We start from the raw sequence: 27,655 nt of genomic DNA, 5'->3' as shown, positions 1-27,655 counted from the left end.
TACTGTGATCTGTGGATGCTCGTTCCAGGACCTCATCACAGACTGAATATTGAGATCCAAGAGTCTATATTTTTGAAAAATAACCCAAATAATTCTAATGCACAGCACTGTTTGAGAGCCCCTGTTAATGAATTAAAATTGGAATATACTTGCATATTTTTTCAGAAATAGCTCAAATTAGAATAAAAGTGGATACCTGGGTGGCTCGTCAGTTAAGTGTCTGACTTTGTCTCAGGTCATGACTTTGGTTCCCAGTTCATGAATTTGAGCCCCGCATCGGGCTCTGCATTGACATTTTGGAGCCTGCTTGTAATTCTTTCTCTCTTCCTTTCTTTGTCTCTGTCCCTCCTGAATTTGTGCACCCGTGTGTTCTCTGCCTCTCAAAATAATTTAAAATATTAAAAGTAAAATTTTATTCCTATAATTCATTCTATCACATATCTAAAAGTTAAAATATTGACATTTAGTTAGCATTCACTTTGGAAGACAAGTACTAGGTACTGAAGCCTCGGCTGGAGAAATCTGGGGTCTATGAACTGTGAAGATGGAGCTAACCAAGCAAGGCAGTATCTGTGGTCACTGCTGGTAGCCTGGGAGGCCCAAGGACAAGTGAGCAATTACAGTGGATGAGCAGGCATGACAGGGAAACAGAAGTGGTGGAAGGAATGGGGCAGTATCATGAGGTCTCGGCAGGCAGGCCCTGTACACCCTCTGTGGTCTCAGCCACAAGACTGGAGTTCCACCGACACTCATCTCTAGTTCAAGGACAAGATGGTACAATCGATAGATTGTGTAAATGGGACTCACAATAGATTGTGAGAGCCAAGACAAAAAGTGTTCTGGAGAAAGTCCATTTATACACAGTAGGGACCAGAGAAGGAGTGAGAAGAGTAACCATGTTGTCAGAAGATCATAATCACAGTAGGAGGGGAGAAGAGCTCAGACCTCGGGGACACAGAACCTTTGGATCTCCGTTGGTGAACACTCAGCAGACAACATCCGGGTCAATGGTCAGCCCCCAGGGGATGTTTCTAATCAGGCTAGTACGGTGCTAGCGAAGAACTCAGACTATAAGAACTTCCTGCCTCAAAAAAGGATTGACCCGTGAACTGGGATGGGACCAGTCCTAGACTTTAGTACGCAATGATCCAACTGAGGAAGACAGAGGTTGCAAAATAAGCTAAAGATTGAGATATTTGAGGTAACAATAATATTTTGATTGACATATGCAAAAATACTTAAAATTCTAATTTATGTTAAGGGTGATATTAATCCCTAAGAGTAAACACACTCTTACATTTGTGAATCAGTAAATGTTAACAAACAAATGAAAGAACATAGGCATCTCTCTGTCTTCTCCATTCTCCGGTGCCCATCCCAGAACCAGAATCATTAAGGCAGACTCCTACCAGACTGCCTGGCGTGTTGGGGAACCAAATTGTGCCTCAGCTCAGAGCAGTACAGTGTCTCCATCTACTCTTCTATGTCAGCTAATTTTTTAAGGATTTGGTTTTAATTAATCTTGTTAAATTAAAAAATTCCAAAGCTTAAGTTATTGCTCCCAGCTTATTTAGCAAAATATGAGCTGTTAAAAAATTTATCTTGGGAATAAATTCTGTTTTTACATGACGTCCTATTTTCTTATACCAGTTACACCCTGAATTAAGTACTATATCAGAAGATGGGAAAGAATATCACTTGAAGATAGAGAGCACAATTCCTGTCATTTGTTCTGAATTCATTGAGCTTGACCAGAAATGCAAAATCTCATTAAAACTGAAAACTGCTGATCAAGGTAATACACTAAGTTCATGTAATTTTATTATTGGATTTCAAATAATAATTAATGCTCTTTTTCTCCTAGAAAAAGTCATTGGAGAGTATGCGTGTAATTAATTATGTTGTGTGTCTACATCAAATTATAGCTCAGCCATATTAATAATACGGGGCCATATTATTGACTGTCAAAACAATCTATGTTGCAATTCACATTTATCCCTCCTGGGCTCGTAGCATGTATTAAAAAAAAACATTGATGAATCGCTCCTCCTCTTCATATTTCTCTTATTCCTTCTCATTCTTCTTCTGCCACTTATTTTTTTCTTTGCTTTGTTTTTAGAGATGGAGGAACAAATTGCTTTTTAAGATTTTCCAAATATCCCTAACTAGGGAGGTGTGATATGTTATACTAATACAAGTTCAAGCTTATGCAGCATGGATCTCCTAATATACTCTTTATACTTCTCTCCCTAATGTAAGCTTGTGTTTGAGATCTTTTGTTATAAAATTCTATTTAAATTACAAATGACATAGATTGTGTGATACATGGCTGCATATATGTCATTGTCACAGTTATATAGGGAGAGATGGATTCTCCCATAGAACCCGATAGACTATGAGAGGACAAAGCATGGATGGCAGTGATTGGGTTCCACTAAGACTCTGAGGTAGAGACCAAAGCACATAAGAGATACATAAATTAGAATATGACTTTTAAGAGAGATTCTGTTTACATACCTTTTCACCATAAGACATGAAATTTTATGTAGTAAATACATCAAATACGATGTGTCTAGGTCTTCAGGTTTCTATTATAACTAATTAAATCAGAGAAGCAAAGGATAAAAATGCTTGAAGAGAGAGTCCCATGGGAATTACACACCCAGAAAAGAAAAGGGAGTAGAAATAGAGAGAGTCATCAGGAGAGGCTGTCCCAAGACAGGTGACAGTAAACAGACTTAGGTAATAAATGCCCAGCCACTTACTAAGATTTCAGAACTGTGAGCAACAGTGTTTTGAAATTCAACACAGAAATATGCAAGTAAACCCTCTCTCTCAGACTGTTTGACATAATTTTACTTCAAAATTACATGTGAAAAGTATATTTTGTAAATTTTACTACAGCTTATGGGGGAGAATAGGAAGAGGACGATGTTAATATATTTTTCAAACTCATGTCAGGCAAAGATTTTTTTCAGCTGCAAGTATACTTCAAATTATATTTGTGTGCTCTCAATTCTTGCAGAAAGACAAGCATTATTATAATAATATAAAAGCAATATATATCTACAATTTAGGAGTTTCCATGTCCCTGCTAATTGTCAATTAAAAATAACTTCTTACGGCACCTGGGTGGTGCAGTCGGTTAAGCATCTGACTTCAGCTCAGGTCATGATCTCACCATTCCCGAGTTCGAGCCCCATGTCAGGCTCTGGGCTGACAACTCAGAGCATAGAGACTGTTTCAGATTTGTGTCTCCCTCTCTGTCTCTGCCCCTTCTCCATTCATGTTCTGCTTCTCTTGAGAAAATGAATAAACATTAAAATAATTCTTAACAAATAAAATGAAAATAATTTCCCTTTTTTCTGGAGAATAATTTCTGGATTTCACTCTGGATTTGCGTCATCTTATCTTTTTTAAGTGTATTTTCATTACATACCTACTTCCAAGGAAAGAAAGTTGGTATTTCCTAGTGTATCTCCACAACTGCTATGCTGCTTTTTCACAGGCGTACGGAGAGCAATACTTGGCCCTCATACCATGGACCAGGGGAAATGATGTCAGGGGCTACATCCAAGCCAGATATATTCCATAATAATTTTAGGGAGCTGAGAGTTTGGATGTTTCTGTTATTTTTTTATGTGAATAGGAACAGTATGTATTTCCAAGGGGAAAATGCATGAAGAGGAACTTTTTTTTTCAGTAATTTTGAATCTTCTGCAGTGTTCTACATCAGACCAATTTTACACCTGAAAACCATGCGTGTAGGTAAAGAAGATAGACAGTTTTCAATAACTGCTACTTATTTTTTCAATAACTGCTACTTTTTTCTGAATCTCAGAAGGATTTTATAATAGTTGATTAGATATGAGAGCATACTTCCTTTGTTGCCAACTTTTGGAGCAATCCACCCTTTTTGTTTAGTTTCACAGATTCCCGAAGTTCCTTTCTGTCTTCTGTTACTATTTTCTTTCTAAATTATTATTTTTTGTTCTTTTTTCCATAGGAAAGGGAGCATCTCAAGGCTCTAAATATATTGGGACATTGGGGAGGTGAAAAGCAATCGAGATTTTACTACTTGTGTGGAATTAATTTATTTTAATTTTTCTATTTTTAAGATGATGATCCAGTAATCATCTGTACCAATAATCATTGCTATTAGTGATAGATAGAACATAAGTACAAACCTGTGAAATATTACAGATATGGCTGGACCCCAGGCACAATTCTTAGTCAGGAAGAACATCAAATTTTGTTTTTTGGTGGTGAAATTGATTTTTTCACAGAAACAATAAATTTTATATATTGTTTTTATATTTTATGAAGGTGCATATGGATTTATAACCTTATTGAAAATAGTACTACATATGTCTATATGTATATATTGAAGTTGATTATTTATAATGATCAAGCAGAGTTCAATAACTTTAGACAAAATTTACACATTTATACAAAATTACAACCATGTTTTTTAAATAAGAGAAAATAACAATCTCTCGAATCAATTTTCCATGTTAGTCAAGTTATTACATGCTTTTGTTGGTATTTTTCCATACATACAAAAATTCTCAACATATTTTTTTCACAAAATAGGTAAAGAACAGCTAGGTTTAAATTTGGCACTGTCTTCCTGTCACGTGGAGCTTCACCAGACGTCATCCTGTGCTAATGGATCCTGTAGCCATGCTTTTGTGTCCTACAGTGCTGTAACGGATTTTTCTCGAGATGGAGATAGAATCACAAACATTGTAGTGGAACCTATAGTAAATGAGGATTTCCTGTGGAACGGCTACATTCCAGACAGCATCCAGGTTGACAAATTACAGAAATATCTTTACAGTTGAAGCTATAAAAAAAGATATATTAATTTTTTCAATACGTCTTATAAACTCATTTCAAAATCACTTAATAAGTTTTTTCCATTTTAAATGATTCTATTTTCTATAACTATGATTAAAAACAACAATTAATTGAAAATTCATTGAGATTGCTAAGTATTTTATTGCATGTCACTAACTACAATTAATGATAATATTTACCAAAAATATCTTTGCTTTTAAGATCAAAGTAAAGGATGTCCCAACTGCTTACTGCTATTCATTTACTGACCCACATATAATTACATTTGATGGCAGGTAATTTCCTGAAAGCCTTTTTTTCTTTTAATAGTTTCTGCTTCTTTTGGATTTTGCTGTTGTTTTGTTTCTAGTCCTATTCACTGAAAGATTAGAAAAGAAGGCATGTATAGATAACACTGGCTTGTTTCAAAATACTGATTTATTTGTGTGGAATGTTTTTGCCTAACACTTTAGCCTTTGGTAAATATACAGATTTGCAGTGAGTCTGAACTTGTAAAAATGAAGAGTTTTACAAATATGAACAGTCATTTTAACTTGATTATTTAGTTATGTTTAATAATGATTAAAATATTTGCTGATTAGATTGGAGATGAATGATTAAAGATATTTACTATATTGCATTTCAGCAAGATACTAAAACAATCTTTTTGGTTTAGGCAAGATGATTAAACTAACACATTATAATTATTTAAAAAGCTAAGCATTCTAAAAAACTGAACACTTCCAATTCATGACAAGAATACTCGGGCAGAAACTACTGTGGCTATCATAAATACCTAGATATCTGCCCCTAGAATGCAAATAAAAAGGGCAAAATAGCCAAATAGTAATCTAAGCTCTCTGCCTACAAGGATTTAAATTCAGTTTATACTCTTCTGAGGAATACATGATTTTAAGATGTCCTTAAAGAAAATTTTAAGAACACTTCTTTGTTGAGTCAAGATTTTCTTCATGATGTAAGGTAATTCATTCTTTTTAAGATATTTTTAATGTGGTCATCATCAGTAAAATTATTCAACATGAGCAAATATGTATAGAAATCCTCCATAGCAAGTGATACTCTGAAAGTTTGAGCAAGTATTAAAAAGTTGTACAAATTGATCCCACATGCAAAAATCCTTTATGATTATGATGAAAACTTACAAGGTATAGTGGGAAAACCTCCAAGCATAGTGGGGATTAATTTAATTATCTATAATTCAACAAGATTGTGTAATGAGTGACAGACCCTGTTCTAAATGCTGGGGTTATGGCAGTACATAAAACAAACATGCCCTCTCTCATGCAGCTTACTTCTGTAAAGCAAAAGATATGCATGATTAATAAATAAAATACATAGTGTATCTGAGGAGCATAGGTGCTATGAAGAAAACTACAGCAGGGGTAGGAGGAGATGGCTGGATGTGGGGTTGGCCGAAGTGGGGAAGAGAGGAAACAAGTTGTGAGATCAGGTGCTCACCACTACTTTTTTCCATTCAGTGCATTAGAAATATGGATTTTTCATTCTTGCCCCAAAATAATGTTGAATGTGTATAAATAAGTTTAACATACATTTTTTGCATTTAACGTATTATAGTGGTATTTTATACCAATTCTTAATGCAGTTGATTTTTGTTAATGCTAGGGTGTATGATAATTTCAAGACTGGAACCTTTGTGCTTTATAAGAGTATGTCACGTGATTTTGAAGTCCACGTGCGCCAGTGGGACTGTGGAAGCCTTCACTACCCTGTGTCCTGTAACTGCGGGTTTGTTGCCAAAGAAGAAGGGGATATAGTGACTTTTGATATGTGCAGTGGCCAGCTACATGAATCACAGCCGTATTTATCTGTAAAGAGCCGAGATGCAACCAGCAATATCAAGATAAGTGAATCTTACTTAGGAAGAAAAGTCACAGTATGTATGATTCTTTAAGGTTCAAAGTATTTTCCCCTTTTTCCTACAGATTTTGGATGGTTTCTGAACATTTTTCATCTCTATTAAATTAAGAGCTATCTTTTTTGAGCATTAGTTTCTTTCCCCCTAAATAAAGCTTTTTGAATAACACTGATCTCAGAAGCAATAACATTTTGTTTCTTAATTTTCCACACACAAATAGACACAACATAGTTAAGGCTTTGTCTCATCTAAGCAGCCTTATTTTATGATTTCAGTATGGTGTCTTGGTAGGTTATTCCTAAAAATTATTTTTGACGGTGTCTAATAAATCATATATTAGGGATGAAATGTATAGTTAAAAATAAATATTCAGGAAGAGTTAGAAATATAGTTTTCATTCTTGCCTCAAAATATGCTGAACATACACAAATAAATTGAACACACATATTTTTTTCTATTTAATGTATTACTGTGGTATTTTATACCAGTTCTTAACGCAGTTTATTTATTTCTGTGTTTCAGATCTGGTTTTCTTCTGGAGCATTTATCCGTGCTGATCTTAGTGAGTGGGGCATGAGTTTAACAATTCGAGCCCCTAGCCTAGACTACAGAAACACTTTGGGACTTTGTGGCACCTTTGATGAAAACCCAGAAAATGATTTCCATAATAAAAATGGAACCAAAATTAGTTCAACTTTTAATAATTGTGTTGCTTTTATTAATGAATGGAGGTAAGAAAGTAAATTATTTTCATTTATTATATTCATGTTAGACTTTAAATGAGTGCTGACACAGTATTCTGTTGGGTTTTTTTTTTTTTTTTTTTTTTTTTGCAACACATTAGTGACCAAAAAAAAAAGGTTCTTGTCCAAATTACTATTCTTTTCTGTTTTGTACTTGGAAGGATTTTGCCGGGGAAAAGCATGTTTGACACAATGCCAATTTCTCCACCATCGCCTGGAAAACGATCCTATTGTAGCTGCTCACCGGACACTAAGTCATTATATCCTTCTGATCACCCGGACAGTGTTTCTCAACCTGAGATTGTTTCAGGTTGCAAAGATTTCAAACATGTCACATTCTCTTTCCTGATACCAGAACTAGATGTCACTTCTGAATATATTAATTCAGAAGCTCTTATCAAAGGGATAAATGGATATACCTTTAAAGAAGAAAATAATTTGAATTTCTTTCCTCAAGAAAAAAAGCATGTGAACCTAACCAAACTGGACTTACATTTACAAACATATCCTGGAAATGAAAAACAAGACACACCAAACACTTCGGACAATGGGAAACATACACAGGACCAGGGTAGCCGTACCCAGGAGATAAGGTGGGAGCCACAAAACAGATGGAAACGGCAAAACATAAATTATGAGTTTCTTCCTACGTTTGCTTTCCGAAGTCTCAGCCAAAGTGACCTAGAAGAATTCACTTATTTCTTCCCTGAGGACCATTCTGAGGATGTCCACCAAGAGTTTGTCCCCACATGGCCCACACCCTCTGGGCTCACTGAATACAGCACCTTGGCACTGTGCCAGCAGATGCTTGCTAACTCCAGCATAGGAAGACACTGTCTTGCCTTTCTGGGCAAGAGCCTAGACAGTGCTATAGATATGTGTGTTAAGGATGTTCTCCTAAAAGATGATCTCAGCTGGGCAGAAGCAGGTGTGGCCCTTTTAGAAAATGAATGTGAAAAGAGAATTTTGGAAGAGGGGAAATACAACACAGAAGAATATATCAAGTCAATTGAAGACATTCTTTCAGTACTTAAATGCCCCAATTTATGTAGTGGCAATGGGCAGTGTATGGACTGGGGGTGTGTTTGTTCTCCAGGCTTTAGTTCCTATGATTGCAGTGATTCCCATGGTGAGTAAGTACCCCCACTTTGATACATACATATGTTATTTGATTAGGAAAACTTCTTTGTTCTCTTTTACCTTCAGTGTTTTAACAGGGTTCCTTCAGATTATATTGGGAAAAGACATAAATTATATTAAGCACTAGAGTGATAATTCTTCCAGTGTCTCATCTTACTTATGGTAAAAACTGTGGTACTTATAATAGCCTACAAAGCATAACATCTTCAGGCACACCATATTTCTTCAAACTCATCCCCTACCACTAAAAACCTCACTCATTTTACTCCACCCACTTTGGTTTCTGTAACACTAGCTTCTCTGGACCTCAGGGCCTTTGCCTATAGTTCATCCCTCTGCTTATAGAGAATCATTATTTCTCTAGAACTCAAATCCAGTGTATTTTGAGTACTATGTTTGTAATATTTTACTAATTATATCAATTTGCTTAACAATTTCTCTAATCCATCTATGTGGCACAAGCTATTCTGTATCTCAGTATATTAGAGCAAGAAATTTCTAAAAGTCCATTGGATTTGATTAGCTGTTAAACCAGTACCTTCTGATTTTCCTTCTACTCACACCATCCTGCCCTTTTCTACCTTAGTAAATGTCAACTTCACTCCTCTGATTGTTCATGTAAAAACTTGTGGTTATTTTGGCTTCATTTTTTTTTCATGCCTCATGTTTAATCCATTAGTAGCAAATCAGGCTCTAGCTTTGAAGAATTCCATCACTTTCCCTGCAGCAGCTTAGTCCAAGCCACCATTATCTCTCACCTGGATTATTATAGATTCTCTCAAAGTTTATTTTCCATGCAGCAGCCAAAGTGATCCCTTTGAAATGATAGTGAGATCACAGTACTCCTGCTTACAGCCCTCTGTTGGCTCTGTCTCTCCTTCCAAGTAAAATCCACATCCCCTATCCTGGCCTAGAAGACTCTATGCAATCTGAGCCTCCTCTCTCACTGAGTTCATCTACCATTCTCACCATAGTTCACTGCTCCCCAATGTTCTGAAGTGGTTGCTTTGCTGTTTGTCAGAGAAGCCAAGGCTGCTCCTACCTCAGGATCTTTGAATTTACTTTCCCTTTCACTGGAGCATTGTTCCAATGCATAGCTTTATGATTGACTTCCTTCTCTTCTCTGTGCAAATATTGTATTTTCTCATACTTCTTCCAAAGTCTTTCAACATAAAGTGGTTTTCTTCACACAATCCCATAGTCTTTATCTCCCTTGATATACTCAATACTTATGTTTTCTCCATAGTCTTGAAAACATTTGTGTGATACGCTTTATATTTATTTTTCACTTGGTTATTTTTTGTCCTCCCATATTAGAATGTAAGTTATATGTAGGCAGGAACTTGCTTTTGTCATATGTCTCCAGTACCTAGAATAACGTCCAGAAAAATAGAAATTGCTCAGTAAACATTTGTTAAATATGAAAGAATAAACTAACATGTTTTTTAAATTTCTATAAACATTTTTAGTGTTTTGAATATACAATTTATGATTTTATATTCTACAGCTAACAAAGTTATATTCACCTAGATTTTGCCAGTACTTAGGGGACGAATTACTTTTATATGCTGCATTTATCTATTTTGACGACCAGATCTTGCTGATACAGATGATGTGTGATCTTACTAAGACCAGAATCAGATATAACTATATGAAAATCAGTTAACTCTGACTGCTAGGAAAACTTTTTTCTCCTATGATTGAAAGTACACTTAAGATTATGGTGGCATATAAGATAGTAATACATAAAAACATTAATAATATTTTTATAAAATTTTGATAATCCTTCTACTGTTTAAGAATTTTTAAAAGTGGTAATACATTACATTGCTAATGACACTTTTATTACAGAAGTTTTTTTTCTATTACCCACCCCTATGGTACAAACCAAAATGGCAAAAACAAAATATAGGCCATTGTAGTAGTAATTTGCTAATCCTTGTAAATCATTGGTATTAAACATTATTAGGACATTAATTAAACCTGTGTATTTGGGCACTGGTAGTATCTTTAATGCAACTTTCATTGGCTTGATGGTAGGTCACACTTCTTTTAATACCAGGTTACTCACAATATTTAATAGTTTAATTAAAGTACTAACTAATATTTGGTTATACTTCAAAATATTATTTTACATATGCTTTTAATTTGGACCTTGCAGATAATTAGTTTATTTTTTTAGTATTACAGAAAATTTGTCCATTTTGTTTTATCATTTTTTCCAAAGACAAGGCTCCTGAGATTATAGGACTTGGGAATGCTGGATTCTGTAATATTCGAAAATATAATTGTATGGCAGTGAGAGTATTTGGTCAAGGCTTCAAAGAATCACCTTCAGTTAAATGTGAAGTTACTAAACTGCAGGTATGTTAATTATAGTGATGAAAAACAGTTAAGTTTATGAGTTATTCAGATTAATTTTATCTTGTATTAATTTCATCTATCAATTAGCAACATAACCCTGAAGGATATCATATCCACAGAGAGCTTAATAAGAAATGGTTATATTGCTTAACCTTAAAGTTTCTTCCCTATTCGTTAACTATATTAAACTATTTTATATAATTTTTATTGTAGTATTGTCTCACCATTCCAGTCATAATAAGAAATTAAAATAATATTTAGGTTGATATGTAAAGTTCTGCATTTTAAAAATGTAAAACCACAAAGAATACAGATCAATTTGTATGACTTAGAAGATGTAGAGATATGACTAATTCCATTTTACAAAACAAAAAGTGAAGATTAATTGCACTCATCCTTTATATTTCCCTTACTGTGGATTTCAAAATAAAAAGTGTTTTTCTTCTTGAGGCTACAAACAACTGACAGGATCACTCAGTTTGAAAATTGGTATATCAAGTTATACCTTACTTTGAGGACTATGTATGTGGCCTTCCTTTTCTTTATTAAAGTGTTTTTTTTATTTTAAGGAAAGCTCTTTGAAAGTAGTTACTTGGGTAAGTTGAAAACTTAAAACAGAAAGTCATATTTTAGCATTCTTTTTTACTTTTTCTCTAAATTGCTAAAGCCAAATATGATCCTGCAAAAGAATTTAAGGAGGAAATAACTTTTGTGTCTTTTTCAAAGAATTATAAAGAAAAGGATTCTTATTTCAAGATTTTTTGAGTAGAGCTTTTCTACATGAGCCATGAAATATTTCAGTCCCAATGAAATAATAATACACAATAGAAAATGGAATGTATAATTTTATTCACTTCAATATTACTCAAGAGACTAGACATTATATTGTTTGTGGCAGAATAAATCATATGACATCACACTACAATTAAGTGATTTGCCAGGGAAGTTTTATAGATCTGTATTCTCTTGGAAAGTACATTTTGTACTTTCAGATATATTATTTGCTGTGCTATTTATTTTCATACTACTTTCTTTTTCTAAATATCTGACAAGTAAAGAGTACACTATGAAATTCTCTAAGACACTATACAGAACTATTGAAAGAAAATATATATGTTTACTTGCCAAAACCAAGCTTACCTAGATTTTTTCACCCTGTTCAAGATGTTTGTGTGTTTCATTTGTAATATCACTTTAAATATTTGTATTCCACTTTAAATTCCCTCTACAGTCTGGTTGATTTTAGTTATTTACTTACTTGGAAATTAAGCAAAAAATCATGGTTCTGATAGTTGGCGTCATACTGAAGATACAGAGAAATGTCACTGTCTTTTCATCTATACCACTCTGTCCTTTACCCTTCCTTTCCATTCCATTCTCATCTATCCCTGGAGGTATCCACTCTCATTATTTTCTGGTTTACCCTTACTGCATTTCTTTTGCACAAAGGAAGACATAAATCCCTTCTCTTTTATATGAAAGGTAGCATATTATAGCTGTTCTTTTCTATTTTTGCAATAGTAATTTTACATGTTTTTATAGTGATCCAAGCACCCAACTCTTTCTTTTCACTCCCTGCCTCTCCAAAAAGCAGCTGGAACTTTACAGAATCCAATTTTTAAATACTTATAAGATTAAATCCAACTAGCTTTCCTAGAAATGAATGGTCTTTTGTGATCCAGCTGTCTATTTTTGTAACCTTGAACCTCCCACATACGCTATACTAAAATCTCATGCTGTCTCATGCATCCCTACCTTTTCACTTGCTATTCCCTCCTGCCACACTGAAGTGCAGTCTCTCCTTTTCTCCTCCAGTGTCCAAATGGCAGTCTCCTTTTCTTCTTTCAGGAAGAGAAGCCTCCCGTGACCATGGTAGACTCAGTGGCTTCTGTCTCTCTCATTGAACTTAATTTAAATCTTGGTTATAGCAGTATTACAATTTTAATATTTGTCTCTCATTTCCTCTGTCACTTCCATCATTTCTGATCTTTTTTCATCAGAAAATTCTCAACACATGTAGATATAAAATAGTGATGAATGGAAAATAAATATAACCCTATATAGTCCTTATTTGAGATAGGCTTCTCCAAACAGGAGTGGAAATGATTTCTGGATTTGGCTGAAGTCTTTTTTCAACAGACGACACCCTGTATCCATCTAAGTATCCATATCATGAGTACTCTGAGACTGTTGTCAGACCCCCTCCACTGGAGGGAAACCACTGATCGTTTGGCCAGCCTGTACATACCCCTTTAAACATGGATATTTGTACTGCGGCCTACTCCTTCAAGCCTCAGATCTTTTTTTCCCTGTTTTTTATTTATTCTTGAGAGACAGAGACAGCACAAGCAGGGGAGGGTCAGAGAGAGAGGGAGACACAGAATCTGAAAGAGCCAAGCCTCAGATCTTAAGGAGATACTTCCTGCTAGCCACAGATGAGCATGTTCTTCCCTCCCTTTCCTTCTCCTGCAGACTCACTGTATTAAAGCACCAGCATGATCCTGACCATTTCAGAGCAGTTGAGAGCATTATACAGTCATAAATTTAAAAAAAAATCTAAATCAAAGTATTGGCAATAAAATACATCCTTTTAGTTTTCTATGTAGTTACCAATACCTAGAAAATTATTCTGGCTTTTCCTCTTTAGACACCAATGTATTTTAATACTAAGAAATTATACTTTACGTGTAAGATTAAGTATGATATGCCGCTGATTTATTAAATAGGGTGAACTGGTTAGAATTTAGTTTCAAATTACATAAATTTATTTGAATTACCTTGATCAAAGTAGTATTTATTATAAAAGTGGTGTATTTTTCATAAAATCAGGATAAGAATGTAATTGCTGAATTGTCAGGAACAACTTGAACTTGGGACTTGAACACCATGAAGACTCAGTATGTCGCAGTGTGTGTGTGTGTGTGTGTGTGTGTGTGTGTATCTGTGTGTCTCAGTTCTGCTTTTCTTTGTGGGCTTCATCTTTCCCTTTTACTAGATACTAGTTTTTACCACATAGTGAAAAATACAGCCACCCACATCCCCATTACTTTGCATCTTGCACCTCAAGCTACCAGAAGCAGACTGACCCAGTATTCCCTCTGGTATAAAATGAAAGCATTCCAAGTAATCAAAGCATTGGCTCAGCTTACATCCACCCCCAAAGCAGTCAAGTATAGCCAGGAAGATGGGTCATGTAAGAACATGAGAAGGTCCTGGGAACCATGTGACTAGAGGACAAAATAGCCATTTTAAGTAAAAGTAGACATTTAGGAACTTTTGCAGAAGAAATGAGAGTTTCTACAAAGAAAATCAATCCCCTGTGTGTCAACTACATAGTCAAATGTGTTTCCTCTTGCTACAAAACTCATTACTTGGTGATTCATTATACATGACCAATATTGATAACTTCTTTGATTTACACCTGTAAGAAATGCATGAAGCATTAGAAGTTTATGTATAATTAAGGTATATATGGTTTTCATTACTCTGGATAAAATTCACTATTGATGTCACTTTTATTACTTCATTCATTATATATTCCATTATATCAGGCATGCATTTTTTTAATTTATATTTTGATTATATGTAATTTACTAGCAAGGAGTTTCTATAATTAAACAGAAGTTAACTGCTTTCTCATTATGCCTTTAGTATAATAGCAGTAAATGGGTTCTTGGAAAAGCCATCTACACGCATACTGTTTTTCAAAATAGCAGAACTATTGATTGTCAGCTGCCCTCTGATGCTCAGCAGGCTAATTCCTTAGATCTGATGGGTGAGAAGCCAATTGCGAAGTGGCAGTTAAAGGTAAAAAAGAAAAGATAGTGTGATATTTATAAGTAAAGTAAATATTTATATATTAAAATTTTATAATGAATTTATGAAATACATTTAGTATAAATTATCTTATTATAAAACTACATCTTACAGGTATCTAATGATGGTTATAGGTTCAGTAATCCCAAAATTATGGTCATCTATGATGGAGCTTGTCAAGTTTGTGGTCTCTTTGGAAAAGACTCATGTACTATAAAGGTAAGCAGTTTTTCACTTATTTTCACATTTACATGGTATTTTCATGTCTCATGCTATTGGCATATTAATGTCCTATTAGTTTTTTTCGCTTTCATATCAGAAATACTCATAGACAAAAGCCTTCTTCAAGTTTATATGAGGTTAACTGAACTCGTTACTCTGCCAGTAACTTGTTGAAATGGCAGGGAAAAGATTTCTACATTTAATGTTTTGAAGTAGCTGGCTGTTTATTTTAAAAAGTCCAAAGAGGAGGTTCAGATTGAATTTTAACTCCTACATGCATTCCTTTTTAAATAGTAATAAAGATTTTCCAGTAAGATACCTCTTCACTATTGCCTAATCTTCTTTGTGGCAAGTGATGTGCATTTTGATAGAGCTTGTGAAATGTGTAAGGCTCCTACTTTTACAGGGAGTTTGTGTGTGTGTGTGTGTGGCAACTGAATTCATTGAACTGTGCAGATATCCACTTAAGGGATTACAGAACAGTCCAGCCTAAACTGAATCTTCACAGCCACACTCTCTTAATCTATAACAAGTCTGTTGATTTATCAACACACCTTTCTCATATGCCAGGTGCTAATTTAATAGATACCTTGAAATAATATTACTTGGCTATTCAAACTTGAGAAGCATATCAAATAAATCGATATAGATAAAAATTAAAAGTGTCGGGGCGCCTGGGTGGCTCAGTAGGTTAAGCCTCCGGCTTCGGCTCAGGTCAGATCTCACGTTTGTGGGTTCAAGCCCCGCGTCAGGCTCTGTGCAGACAGCTAGCTCAGAGCCTGGAGCCTGCTTCCGGTTCTGTGTCTCCTTCTCTCTCTGCCCCTCCCCCTCTCATGCTTTGTCTCTCTCTGTATCAAAAATAAATAAAACATTAAAAAATATTAAAAGTGTCATTATTTTGAATTTTAAATCTTTTTTTCCCTTAAGACTAGCAATTGGATCATATCAGTAAGAAGTTTCTGGGTTTCTTATCTAAAACATTTTTTAAATGTTTTCTGTTTTTGAGGGGGAGAGAGAGAGAGAGAGAGAGCACAAGCAGGGCAGGGGCAGAGAGAGGGAGATAGATACAGAATCTGAAGCAGGCTCCAAGCTCCTAGGTGTCAGCACAGAGCCCAGGGTGGGGCTCAAACTCACAAACCACAGGATTATGACCTGGGCTGAAGTTGAACACTCAACAGACTGAGCCGTCCAGGCAACCCAGAAGTTAGTGATTTTAAAAAGTTGTTTGATTTTTATTTTCCCCTAAGTATTCCACTTCCACATTTCTTACAATGAGTACTTTTAAAACTTTGTAATTCAAAATTGTTTTATATTACTAGGGCTATTCTGTTCTTATTTTTGTGCAGAGTTCCAAGTGGCATCAAAGGATATTACATTAAATGGGCAAAGTTTATATATGCTGAACAATATTTGATCTTCTTCCCAGGTTGAAAATTATTGCTACATTTAACATTATTTCTTTGCAGATCAGCCTCTCTTTCCACTATTTTGTATAAGGATATTCATTGTCAAGTGTGGATAATTATGCCAAGGTTCGAGTTCAGTTTTGCCATGTTCAGAGGACATATTGGGCTCCTAGAGAAAGGGGAAATAGCTATAAATTAATGTATTTCTCTGAGATGAGCAAGGGGGAAATTATTTCATTTTTTTATAAATAAAGCACTTCCTGCCTGAGTTAGCAGTAAAATGACCAGAGGAAAAGATAGATTTTCTTGCATGTTATTTATAAGCTATAATTCTACACAGAGATATAGCTATATGTATTTTCTTATTCCCTCCCTATTGATCAGCCCCACAGGCAATTACACTAAAAGGAAACAATTTATTTTCTAACATACATTTGTGATTAGGACAAATGACAAAATGTTTCCTAATCAAGACAGACTTATAAAATGCTTTCACTGGATTCATCAACATATATGGTGCTATTTTTCTATGTACATTTTTTCCTCAATACTAACTCTAATGATATCTTAACTGTTTTCCTCTTTTTAAAATTTCCATTAGGAAAATGTTTGCATTATCGATGGACTCTGCTACATTGAAGGAGATAAAAATCCTACCAATTCTTGTTTGATTTGTAGGCCAAAAATTTCAAAATTTACTTGGTCATTTTTAGAAAGTAAGTTAATCTTCCTTTTTTAATTTTTATTTTATTAATAGCTTATTACCAAGTCAGTTTCCATAAAACACCCAGTGCTCTTCCCTACAAGTGCCCCTCTCCATGACCATCACCCCCCTTCCCCTTCCCCCCTCCTTCTTAAGCCCTCAGATTGTTCTCAGCATTCAAATGTCTCTCATGATTTGCCTCACTCCCTCTCCCCAACTCTTCCCCCCGCCTTTCTCATCCCCATGGTCTCCTATTAGGTTTCTCCTGTTAGACCTATGAGTGAAAACATATGGTATCTGTCCTTCTCTGCCTGACTTATTTCGCTTAGCATGACACCCTCAAGGTCCATTTACTTTGCTACAAATGGCCAGATTTCATTCTTTCTCATTGCCATGTAGTACTCCATTGTGTGTATATATATGTATATATACACATACCACATCTTCTTGATTCATTCATCAGTTGATGGGCATTTAGGCTCTTTCCATGATTTGGCTATTGTTGAAAGTGCTGCTATGAACATTGGGGTACATGCGCCCCTATGCATCAGCATTTCTGTATCTCTTGGGTAAATCCCTAGCAGTGCTATTGCTGGGTCATAGGGGAGTTCTATCAATAGTTTTTTGAGGAACCTCCACACTGTTATCCAGAGCAGCTGCACCAGGTCACAGTCCCACCAACAGCGTAGGAGGATGCTCTCTTCTCCAGCATTTATAGTCTCTTGATTTGTTCATTTTAGCCACTCTGACTGGTGTGAGGTGGTATCTCAGTGTAGTTTTGATTTGAATTTCCCTGATGATGAGTGACGCTGAGCATCATTTCATGTGCCTGTTGGCCATCTTGATGTCCTCTTTGGAGAAGTGTCTGTTCATGTGTTCTGCCCATTTCTTCACTGAATTATTTGTTTTTCAAATACGGAGTTTGGTGAGTTCCTTGTAAATTTTGGATACTAGCCCTTTATCTGATATGCCATTTGCACTATCTTTTCCCATTCTGTCAGTTGCCTATTAGGTTTTTTTTTATTGTTTCCTTTGTAGTGCAGAAGCTTTTTATCTTGATGAGGTCCCAATAGTTCATTTTTGCTCCTGATTCCCTTGCCTTTGGGGATGTGTCAAGTAGGAAATTGCTGCAATTGAGGTCAAGGAGGTGATTTCCTGCATTCTCTTCAATGGTTTTGATGGTTTCCTGTCTCACATTCAGGTCCTTTATCCATTTTGAGTTTATTTTTGTGAATGGTGTAAGAAAGTGTTCTAGTTAGGGTGCCTGGGTGGCTCAGTCAGTGAAGTGGCCGACTTCGGCTCAGGTCATGATCTTGCAATTCATGGGTTCGAGTTCCGCATCAGGCTCTGTGCTGACAGCTCAGAGCCTGGAGCCTGCTTCAGATTCTGTGTCTCCCTCTTTCTGCCCCTCCCTCCCTCATTTTCTATTTCTCTCTGTCTCAATAATAAATAAATAAAACACATTAAAAAAAAGTGGTCTAGTTTCATTCTTCTGCATGTTGCTGTCCAACTCTCCCAGCACCACCTGCTAAACAGGCTCTTTTGTCCATTGGATACTCTTTCCTGCTTTGTCAAAGATTAATTGGCTTTACACTTGTGGGTACAGTTCTGGGCTCTCTATTCTATTCCATTGGTCTGTGTGTCTGTTTTTGTGCCAATACCATCTTTCTGAATCCAAATATTTCCTTTAAGTTATTTTAAGCCATGAGTTACATAAATGTGTTTAAGATGAACACTGCTTAATTTAGCATCTTTTCTAACTGCATAATTTACTTTGCTTGAAAATAATGTAAGATGAAATGTTATTTTATGTAATTTCTGTCATTATACTACCATACGGTATGGGATTTGCCTTTCAGTATTTGATCCTTAAAACAAATGTGAACTTTTAATGGAAGCAATGAGAATGGTTAATTCAGCTAAACACAGTTTGTACAAGTCATACAGCTACCAAAAAAATGGCCTCTCAACTACTGTGTAAACACATAAAACACCCATCTGTGAAGGCTGGTGGGTTTGGTGGAAGAGGACATTACATTGAGACCAAAACCAAAGCTCTATATCCTGCTCTTAGCCTTATTTTCAGTTTTATGACAAGGTATTTAGTATTTAAATTCCAAAGGCCATGCATTCATCACCTGTTAAAATGAGATTATCTGGACTTACAGCCCTTCCATTCTAGGACCCCATAAGTATAACAAGGGGTACAGATAATGTCTGGATACTTTGTTCCATCCAAAATAATACCCCAAGTCATTGTCATGTGTCATATAATTTCTTCACTTTTTTAAGTACAGCTGTATACAGTTCCACATAGTTGTTTCTTCATTCTCTTTCCTCAGCCCAAAGACCAAGCAGGCATAATAAAACACAACAAGGCATAATTACTCCCTGCTCCTATCCCCATGTAATTTTATCTAAGGAATCATAAAACCTATATATACAAATTTCATTACTGTGTTAGACCATTTTTCAGGTGATCTATTGTTCAGGTGCAAGACTCATGGGGTGCTATGGGAAGACAATGAAAATTTGGAGAAGAATTTAGTGAAGAGACAAGGAAACACAATATAACTTCTGTATTTTTAATGGGTTGAGTATATAATCGACTCATCATTGATTTACACTGTTCAAGGATTTAAAGGGTCTGGAAATATCATTTGGCCCATGTTTCTCATATTGAGGGGTGAGGAAATTAAAACTGGTAAATTATATAAAGATACATGATGGCAGAACAGGAGCCAGAATCACATTCTCTTGTCGCAGCAAGCAGTGTCTGTGCCCAGTGGGATGGAAAAGCCTGTACCTTCTACGTATTAAGCCAGTTGGCAAGGAAAGAGGACATTTTTTAATATGATAATATAAAAGGTATTTTAAAGCATTACTGGAGCACAAAGGGAGCTTTCTCTGTCCTCTGAAATCACCGCCATTCCAGTGTGTGAGCTTGGCGGTGGGAATGCCTCTGAGGAGCAGAGGACTGCTGTGACTTACATGGCTTTCAGTTCCTACTGGGAAGGCAGGTACAGTGAGGAAAATTCAAAAGAACAATGCAGTCATGGAGAGTGAAGGGGAAATAAAAGGAGGTGTTGAGGGGAAAGTAAAGCTGAAAAGGGTAGAAGATGAAGAAGAAAGAGTGAAAGAACCAGCAATGAGTTGGTCAACACCAAGAAATAATTTCAGACAGAAAAGAAGATGCATCCAGTGTGGGGAATGCAAATATGTTTATGTATTTTGTGCTGTGTTCAAAGTGCTGGTACACTCTTGTAGCCAAGTATGAAGTCTTGCACCTGTCAGTTGCCTTTATGTTTTCTAAGAATGCTACTGAATTTATTCAGCATGTAAAAAAAAAAGGCCAGCATAGTTAATGGAACTTTTAGGGGAGTTTTTGAAATTCATCAAAATGTTTCAGTCCCAGCTCTTTGCATCATACTTTCCCTTTTCCTTCTTCTTTCTATACATGTACAAAGTAACTGTTTTCTCTGACAGATAATCAACCCCCACTGATTCAAATGCCACAAGACAAATTACAGACATTTCTCGGGGAGAACTTTGTGTACCAGTTCACGGCTGTTGATCCAGAAGGCTCTGACATCCATTTTGCCTTGGAGTCCGGTCCTGAGGGAGCAAATATTTCCTCTACGGGACTTCTTATGTGGAAAGCGGAGTCCCAGACTCCACAGAAGTTCACTCTACTTTTTAATGATGACTGCAATGCTGAAACTAGGCTCACAGTTATGGTAATATTTACAATTAAATAAATGCCACTGAATTAATTAACAGTATCAGTAACTATTTTAAAGTTAAAATAGAATTCTTACTTTGTGAAGAGGAACTAAATTATGCAACATTTAATGGAAAATTAAACTGCCAAAATGCTATTTTTGTCAGAATTAAAAAGCCTTTGTAGAATCTCAGGTCCAGAGCCCAGATCTACATGACAAATTCCTGGACCATTTTCTCCTGTACTTAAGTATGAGGGGATAAGGAATGCATTCATGTCTACCTCTCTGAAAGATCTGTGATAAACCAAAGGTTCAAAATTATACCCTTTTCCTTCAAGTGAAGTCATTTTTTATTGACTAATCTTTTGATATTATCAGTCACAATCTATTAATACTGTTTTTTGTTCCCTGTATTCACTTGAAATTTGGGACAACCCCCCGGAGAAGTAATGTGTCGAAGGGCAGTTGTGTGCTATGTCATGCTAACCAGATCATGGAAGTAACTGTTTAGTCTCTATATTCTGGAATAAGTCATGTGACTAACTGTTCCGTACCTTAAGGATTGTTTTCCAGTTGTTCCATTTGCATGATAGAAATTTATCATCTTGTAACATTTTACTGAAAAAATCAAGCATTTATTTTTTGTTTCTTTTGGAGGTAACTGTGAAGTCTTGTGCCTGCTTGAATGGTGGATCATGTGTGTCAGATACTAAATCTCCTCCAGGAAATGGAGCGCACCTATGTGTCTGCTTGCCTGGCTTTCAGGGCAGACTTTGTGAAGTGGATGTCACCGAGTGCCGATCGAACCCCTGTGGCCTTGGCAGATGTACTAGTGGCTTTCACAGTTATTCTTGTGTCTGTCCGCCTGAACTCAAAGGTAAGTTTGGTTTTTCGTGAATGAAATTAGTATGGGAACAAATTAGAAAAGTTCCTTGGCTTTCCAAGTAATTTACAGGTTATTCAGGCATGTGTATGGTCCTAAAGATTTTAATAATTATGTCTAAAAAGTCCAGTAAAATCATCACAAATACATTTGCTACCCATATCCTTCTATCATTGTACCATGCTTACATATACTCTTACAATTCTGCCAATTTTTATAATTTTAATGGCAATATTCTATGTCTAGAACGTGTTTTGCAGGCTCCTAAACATTTCTGTCTATATTTGCTAGGTAGAAATATATTTAAGTGTATCACTACTGAAATACAATATGGAAAAATCAAGGAATTTGCCATGAGAAATATAAAAATTATCATTTAAGAAAAGTTGATAATTCATTAAGTTAGAAAGATCATGATACAAAGTTAGTGAAATCAAAGGAAATATTAGCATATTTGCTAACCCATTAATTATCCTAATTAATGCGATTCTAGAAACCTCAAATTAGGATATAAATGACAACTTTTAATTTCCCAAGAGGTTTTAAAAGTCATACCAATATTTCCTCTAATTTAAATAGATGTAAACATTAAATAAGTAAATATGCAGTTACTGAGCTTATCTTTTCCTTGAAGGCATCTATTTGACTATCATAACGGAACTAAGCAGGATATTTACTATTTTCTTCAGCATTGTAAAATAAAAATCTTATTAATTGGGACTGTTGTGGTACAGACTGCATTTGAAAGAATTCGTGGTGATTGCTTCACAATCTTACTATTATGGAAGTAACCATCATAAATGACTGAATATAGTCTTTCAACTAAGGTTTTAAACATTTCAAAGAGCAACACTTCATCTCGTAAACGTTATTGAGGACAGACTTACTTTCCTCACACCCTGTAACATGTTCGTGGACTTTCACAGCTCATGCAGTCACCGCTCTGAGTAAGTTGTCCTTCAGCTAAGCAGGCAGCCATTCCACTAACTCTTTTTTAAAAAATACCACTGAGGTTTTTTTTTTAACAAAGTGAAAATTGCTGCTATGATATGGCAACTTTTGGCCTCAGAGTGGTAATGGCCTTCCGCCTTCTTTTTTGTAAGTAAAATCTTATGCACTAGAAAGGTCTTATTTAATGATAAATAGAATCTAATTAATGACTTTATACATACATTCCTCTTAATGTATGACAGTTTTTCTGGAGTTTGTGTAAAAGAAGTAAATACAACTTTAAGTAAAGTACTTTAAGTAAAGGAAATCAAATAATGAACACTTGATGGGACATACAGTGTTTTTCAAAATAAATATATTGAACTCTCAATTTGTATTTTGTTCAGGCAAAAGTTGCCAGGAGGATGTTGATGAGTGTGAATCCAGGCCTTGCTTTCCAGGAGCAGAGTGCTTCAATACCTTTGGCTCCTATCATTGTGGTTCATGTCCAAAAGGATTTTATGGTGATGGAAAGATATGTCATGGTAAAAGTCCCTATTTTCTGACATGAAATAGTTGTTGCTACATTTACTTAATCCAAGTCACTCAGTTCTATTATCTCTTACTCATGTATTCATTCATTATGTATTCATTAAGTGTCATGCACTAAGCTGGACACAGAGGATGCAAAAATAAATGACATGTTCTCTGACCTAATAGGTTTGAATATAATACCAAGGAGTGTGACATGTAATCACATATTTCAATATGGTGTTCTGTGTCTTTTGGTAGAGTCCCTATAGAGAATAAAAGGAATACTACACAGGAAATCATGTCTACCTGGAGGGATAGTGAAAAGTTTTAAAAAAGGTTGTTATTACAGCTAAATCTGATGTATCCAATCAAGTTAAAGAAACACTTTCTAGGCAGAAGAAACATCATAAGCAAAGGTGGAGAGACATGTAGCATCACAGCACACTTAGCCACTATAAATAATTCAGTGTGATTAAAATACAGAGTGTAAGAGGAACTGCTACAAGCGATGAAGCTAGAGAACTAGCTGGTGGCCAGATCACTGACAAGCCATGAGAAATGTAATAAAGATTTACATCTGAGAAGTCTACTCGAGCATGATGGTGGATGGTTCGCTTATGGGTAAGAAACTGTGCAAGTCTGAAGGTGGGAAGAAGAGCTAAGACAATATTACAAATAAATAGGGAAGACGTGGGGCACCTGGGTGACTCAATTGGTTGAGCATCTGATTCTTGATTTGGGCTTGGGTTCTGATCCCAGAGTTATGGGATCAAGCCCCATGTTAGGCTCTGCACTGAGAGCATGGAGACTGCTTGGGATTCTTACACTCTGTCTGTCTGTCTGCCTCCCTTTCTGCTCCTCTTCTGCACCACTCTCTAAAAAAAAAAAAAAAGAAGTGGGAAAGATGTGAAGATACTCTGACCTTAGGTGAGGAGATCATGGTTGAGAGAAACATCAAAGAAGCAAGTCGATTGTTTGTGGTCAGTGATTGGAATTAGCATGGCAAAGAAATGGTTACTAAACTGCTCAACCTCTGAAAATAATAAGAAGCTCATTATTTCATAAGGCCTTTAATTTTCCATACTGCTATCTTTATAAGTTTTGTTTTATTCGATTCATATTCTGATTGTCTTTATAAAAAAGGCCTTACAGATTTTATATTAGCTTTCTTTTTTATGCCTTTGCGTTATGTAATATTAGCTCCATCTTGCAAGATATCATTGCACTTATTTAATTTACGAAATGTCATTGTCAATTACTGCAACATAGGAAAGCTATCTTGATTTTAATTTATCCATGTGTCCAGTTGCCAATAGTGAATTTGTCTCTCTTACTTTCTCTATATCATAGTAATTATGATTTAGTCTGTATTTATGATATTCCAGCTGTAGACAAGTATTATTTATATATTATTTCATTCTGTCCTTTCAATAGCTAAAGCCTGTATCTGATATTATTTCCATTTTACAGAAGCTATTCATCTGTACAGAGTCATAGATGGGTTGTCTGTTCAGATTGATAGATGTTGTTAAAGAAGAGAGATTTGAACCTGAGCAGTCTGACTATAGAGTCCCATTTTTCAAACTTGGGTCCTTATTGTAATCGCTGGGACCTCCAGTGAAAAGTGTTTAGATAGGGAATTATTTCTTGATGGTTTAAATGGAAATTCTTTCCATATTTTTCACCATTAAGTATAATAACAGAGTAGATTTCTGTTAAAAATCTTTCATCCAGTTAAAGAATTTTCCTTTTCTTTGTTGCTGTTTGAATTCTCTTTAGGTTTCAATTAGAAGTACTTTTTAAATTCTATCAGTTTTTCAGCATCATTTATTACTTAGTATAGTTTCTGTTAATGTCATGTCCCGCCCCGGCCAGCGGGGCGGAAAATCCTTGCAGGTTTGTGATCCTGAGAGAGGGAGAGAAAGGGCAGGAAGGGGGAGCACAGAGAGTAAGGACACAACACACGGTATCTGATCAAGCCTCTTCTCATTTATTCAGAAAACACTGTCTCTTATAAAGGTTTTTAGGCGGGAGAACAAGGCAGCTGACCTAGGTCGGTTGCTAGGAAACAGGGTCAAAGCTAGAGTAAAGGAGGAAACAAACTAAAGTTTTTAGCACAGCACATAAAGGGCTGATACCACCCGGCAGGTAGGCGGTAGGCGATTGATCTTTGTTTTTCTGGCTTCTCCTGGCAGGGAGTGGCTCTCCCCTGCCTCTTTTTGCAACTCCCGTCAGGGAGTGACATTACCGGCTAGTAAATGGCCAAGCAGCTGAATCTTTGCAGCTCCCCACATGTTAATGCTTCATTAGGCTAACTTTTTCAGAATGTTTTCAACAGATAATTGTATTAAGTTACTTCTTAACATTATTTTCCATTGCATTCTGTATTATGTAATTATGTGATAAAATTACATAATGTGATTACATAATGTAATTATGTAATATAATTCGATTAGAAGAGATACAAGTCTATTCATCTTGATGTAGTAATCTGTAACTACACATGATGCATTTGATTTGCTAGTATTTTGCTTAAATGCTGTGTATTTTCATAAATAATAGTGACTCTAGGATTATGCCACTTCATCAACTTTATAAAAGTTTTCATTTCTTTCTGTGCATTGCGAGAGTTTTATAATAGTCTTTCCTTGATTATTTGGTCATTTTTTTTTCCATTAGCTCAGCTGTCCTGGCATCATATTTGGGGGTGACTTTGGATTATTTTTGTTCTCTTATGGAAATTATTCTATCAACTCCTCTATCTTTTCGTCAGCCAATTTAATCATTTATATTTTGCAAACAATTTTTAATGTCTCATCAAGATTTCAAATTTCTTAGTTTAAAAACTAAGTATGTTTGTATAAGTTAAAATTTTCTGGGTGGCTCAGTCAGTGAAGCATCCAACTCTTGATCTCAGCTCAGGTCTTGATGTTAGGGTCGTGAATTCAAGCCCAGTGTTGGGCTCCACACTGGGCATAAAGCCTACTAAAATAAAGTAAAATAAGTAAAATATAATAAAAATTTTCTTCAGATTATCATTATGAGTTGCTCACATGTCTGTATTATTGACCACATTATGCTTTCTGTTGCTTCGAGCCTCAGTTTATGGAGTGGTCAGTGACATTTGTTGGCTATTTCTAATTCTTAAATAAAATTATTAATTATTGTTCTTTAACTTTTATAATGTCTAAATTCTGTGTTCTTAGTGTATCCAAAAGGATTATAAATCCCTTGAAGGCAGGAACTGTATGATGACTTCTTATTACCACATTGTTTCTAGTATAATGGTATACATGCAATAGATAGTATATGAAGGACTTAATATTAAATACTGTGGGGGGAGCAGAACATTAATAAATGTGACTAACATTTCTTTTTCTTTTTTGGATCTTAGATATAAAATTTCCACCACCAGCAACAGATCATTCACTGATTGGTGCTAACTTTACCCAGGGTCCTACTACTGTCAAGTTCTTCAACACAACCAGTGACATCTCACACTTCTCATTAAAATCATTTACCTCTCAAATGAATAATTCACAGAAAGTTATTTCCCATCAGATGTCCGGTTTTGAACATGTGGATCATACTATCAGTACAAATCTCAGTCTGGAGGAATTGGGAGTTTCTGTGAACAACCCTAGTTCTTTAAGCATTAACCCAAACAGTTCCCATGGTGAAGCAAAGGATGTCATACAGAATACCATCCAAACAGAGGCAGGAGGGCACAGTTCTCAAATTAACAGGTCTGTCCAGGGTGACACGCAATTTAAGGATGGGTTTGCATCATCAGTTACTAGAGCCATAACTGTTTTGCCTGAAAAGCCTGGATGGACAAAAATACCAACTTGTGCTGAATCGCTTTGTTTTCGTGGTGTTTCCTGTGTGCCAACCACAGATGGTCAGTTCCGCTGTGGACGATGTCCCTTTGGATATTATGGAGATGGTATACATTGCAGAGGTAGTATGAACATTCTTCAAAACATATAAAGAAAACTAATTAGTTTACATTTAAGTAATTAGGAAGAGATGCTTTTCTATTTATTAATTTATATTTACTCCACTTACTTCACCAATTTCTATTTATTTATTTATTATTTGTGTATATCCTCTTCACATTTCAGAAAAAATTAGCATGGGTATTCCTGCATTATTTTTAGAAATAATGTTTCTATTATGTAGTACTATAAACTATATAATATAAATATGTTTTTGAGTATCTACTGTGTTCCAAGGTCTATATAAACATTCTGTATTAATTATGTCATATAATCCATAAAGACTCCATGTATTCAGTGTTATTTTTCCCATCATCCAGATGAGAACACAGAACCTTAGAGGGCTGACTTTCCTAGCATTAAGCAGCTAAAGAGATAAAATAAGGATATGAGTAACATTGCCATCTGGGTTTTTTTCATCTCACAGTGGGCATTTAGCACTTTAAATTATTAATTCT

At 35.4% G+C, this 27,655-nt stretch overlaps 1 protein-coding gene across 1 annotated transcript in view; it reads left to right on the top strand.

Annotated features, from left to right (window-relative positions):
• The window catches only part of VWDE (von Willebrand factor D and EGF domains), a 73,481-nt gene that overhangs the window by 32,491 nt on the left and 13,335 nt on the right, over positions 1–27,655 (top strand). Inside the window, exons 7-20 of the mRNA XM_029957382.1 lie at positions 1,651–1,795; positions 4,594–4,811; positions 5,062–5,135; positions 6,484–6,754; positions 7,259–7,467; positions 7,641–8,608; positions 10,847–10,983; positions 14,635–14,790; positions 14,914–15,018; positions 17,029–17,143; positions 20,617–20,867; positions 21,510–21,729; positions 23,073–23,210; positions 26,594–27,160. Of these exons, the coding sequence (XP_029813242.1) occupies positions 1,651–1,795; positions 4,594–4,811; positions 5,062–5,135; positions 6,484–6,754; positions 7,259–7,467; positions 7,641–8,608; positions 10,847–10,983; positions 14,635–14,790; positions 14,914–15,018; positions 17,029–17,143; positions 20,617–20,867; positions 21,510–21,729; positions 23,073–23,210; positions 26,594–27,160 (3,574 nt within the window). The remainder of the gene's footprint in view (positions 1–1,650; positions 1,796–4,593; positions 4,812–5,061; positions 5,136–6,483; positions 6,755–7,258; positions 7,468–7,640; positions 8,609–10,846; positions 10,984–14,634; positions 14,791–14,913; positions 15,019–17,028; positions 17,144–20,616; positions 20,868–21,509; positions 21,730–23,072; positions 23,211–26,593; positions 27,161–27,655) is intronic.

Source organism: Suricata suricatta, chromosome 2, assembly GCF_006229205.1.
Source record: "Suricata suricatta isolate VVHF042 chromosome 2, meerkat_22Aug2017_6uvM2_HiC, whole genome shotgun sequence".
In the NCBI taxonomy this organism is placed as follows: Eukaryota; Metazoa; Chordata; class Mammalia; order Carnivora; family Herpestidae; genus Suricata; species Suricata suricatta.
This window is presented reverse-complemented; position numbering and strand designations above follow the sequence as displayed.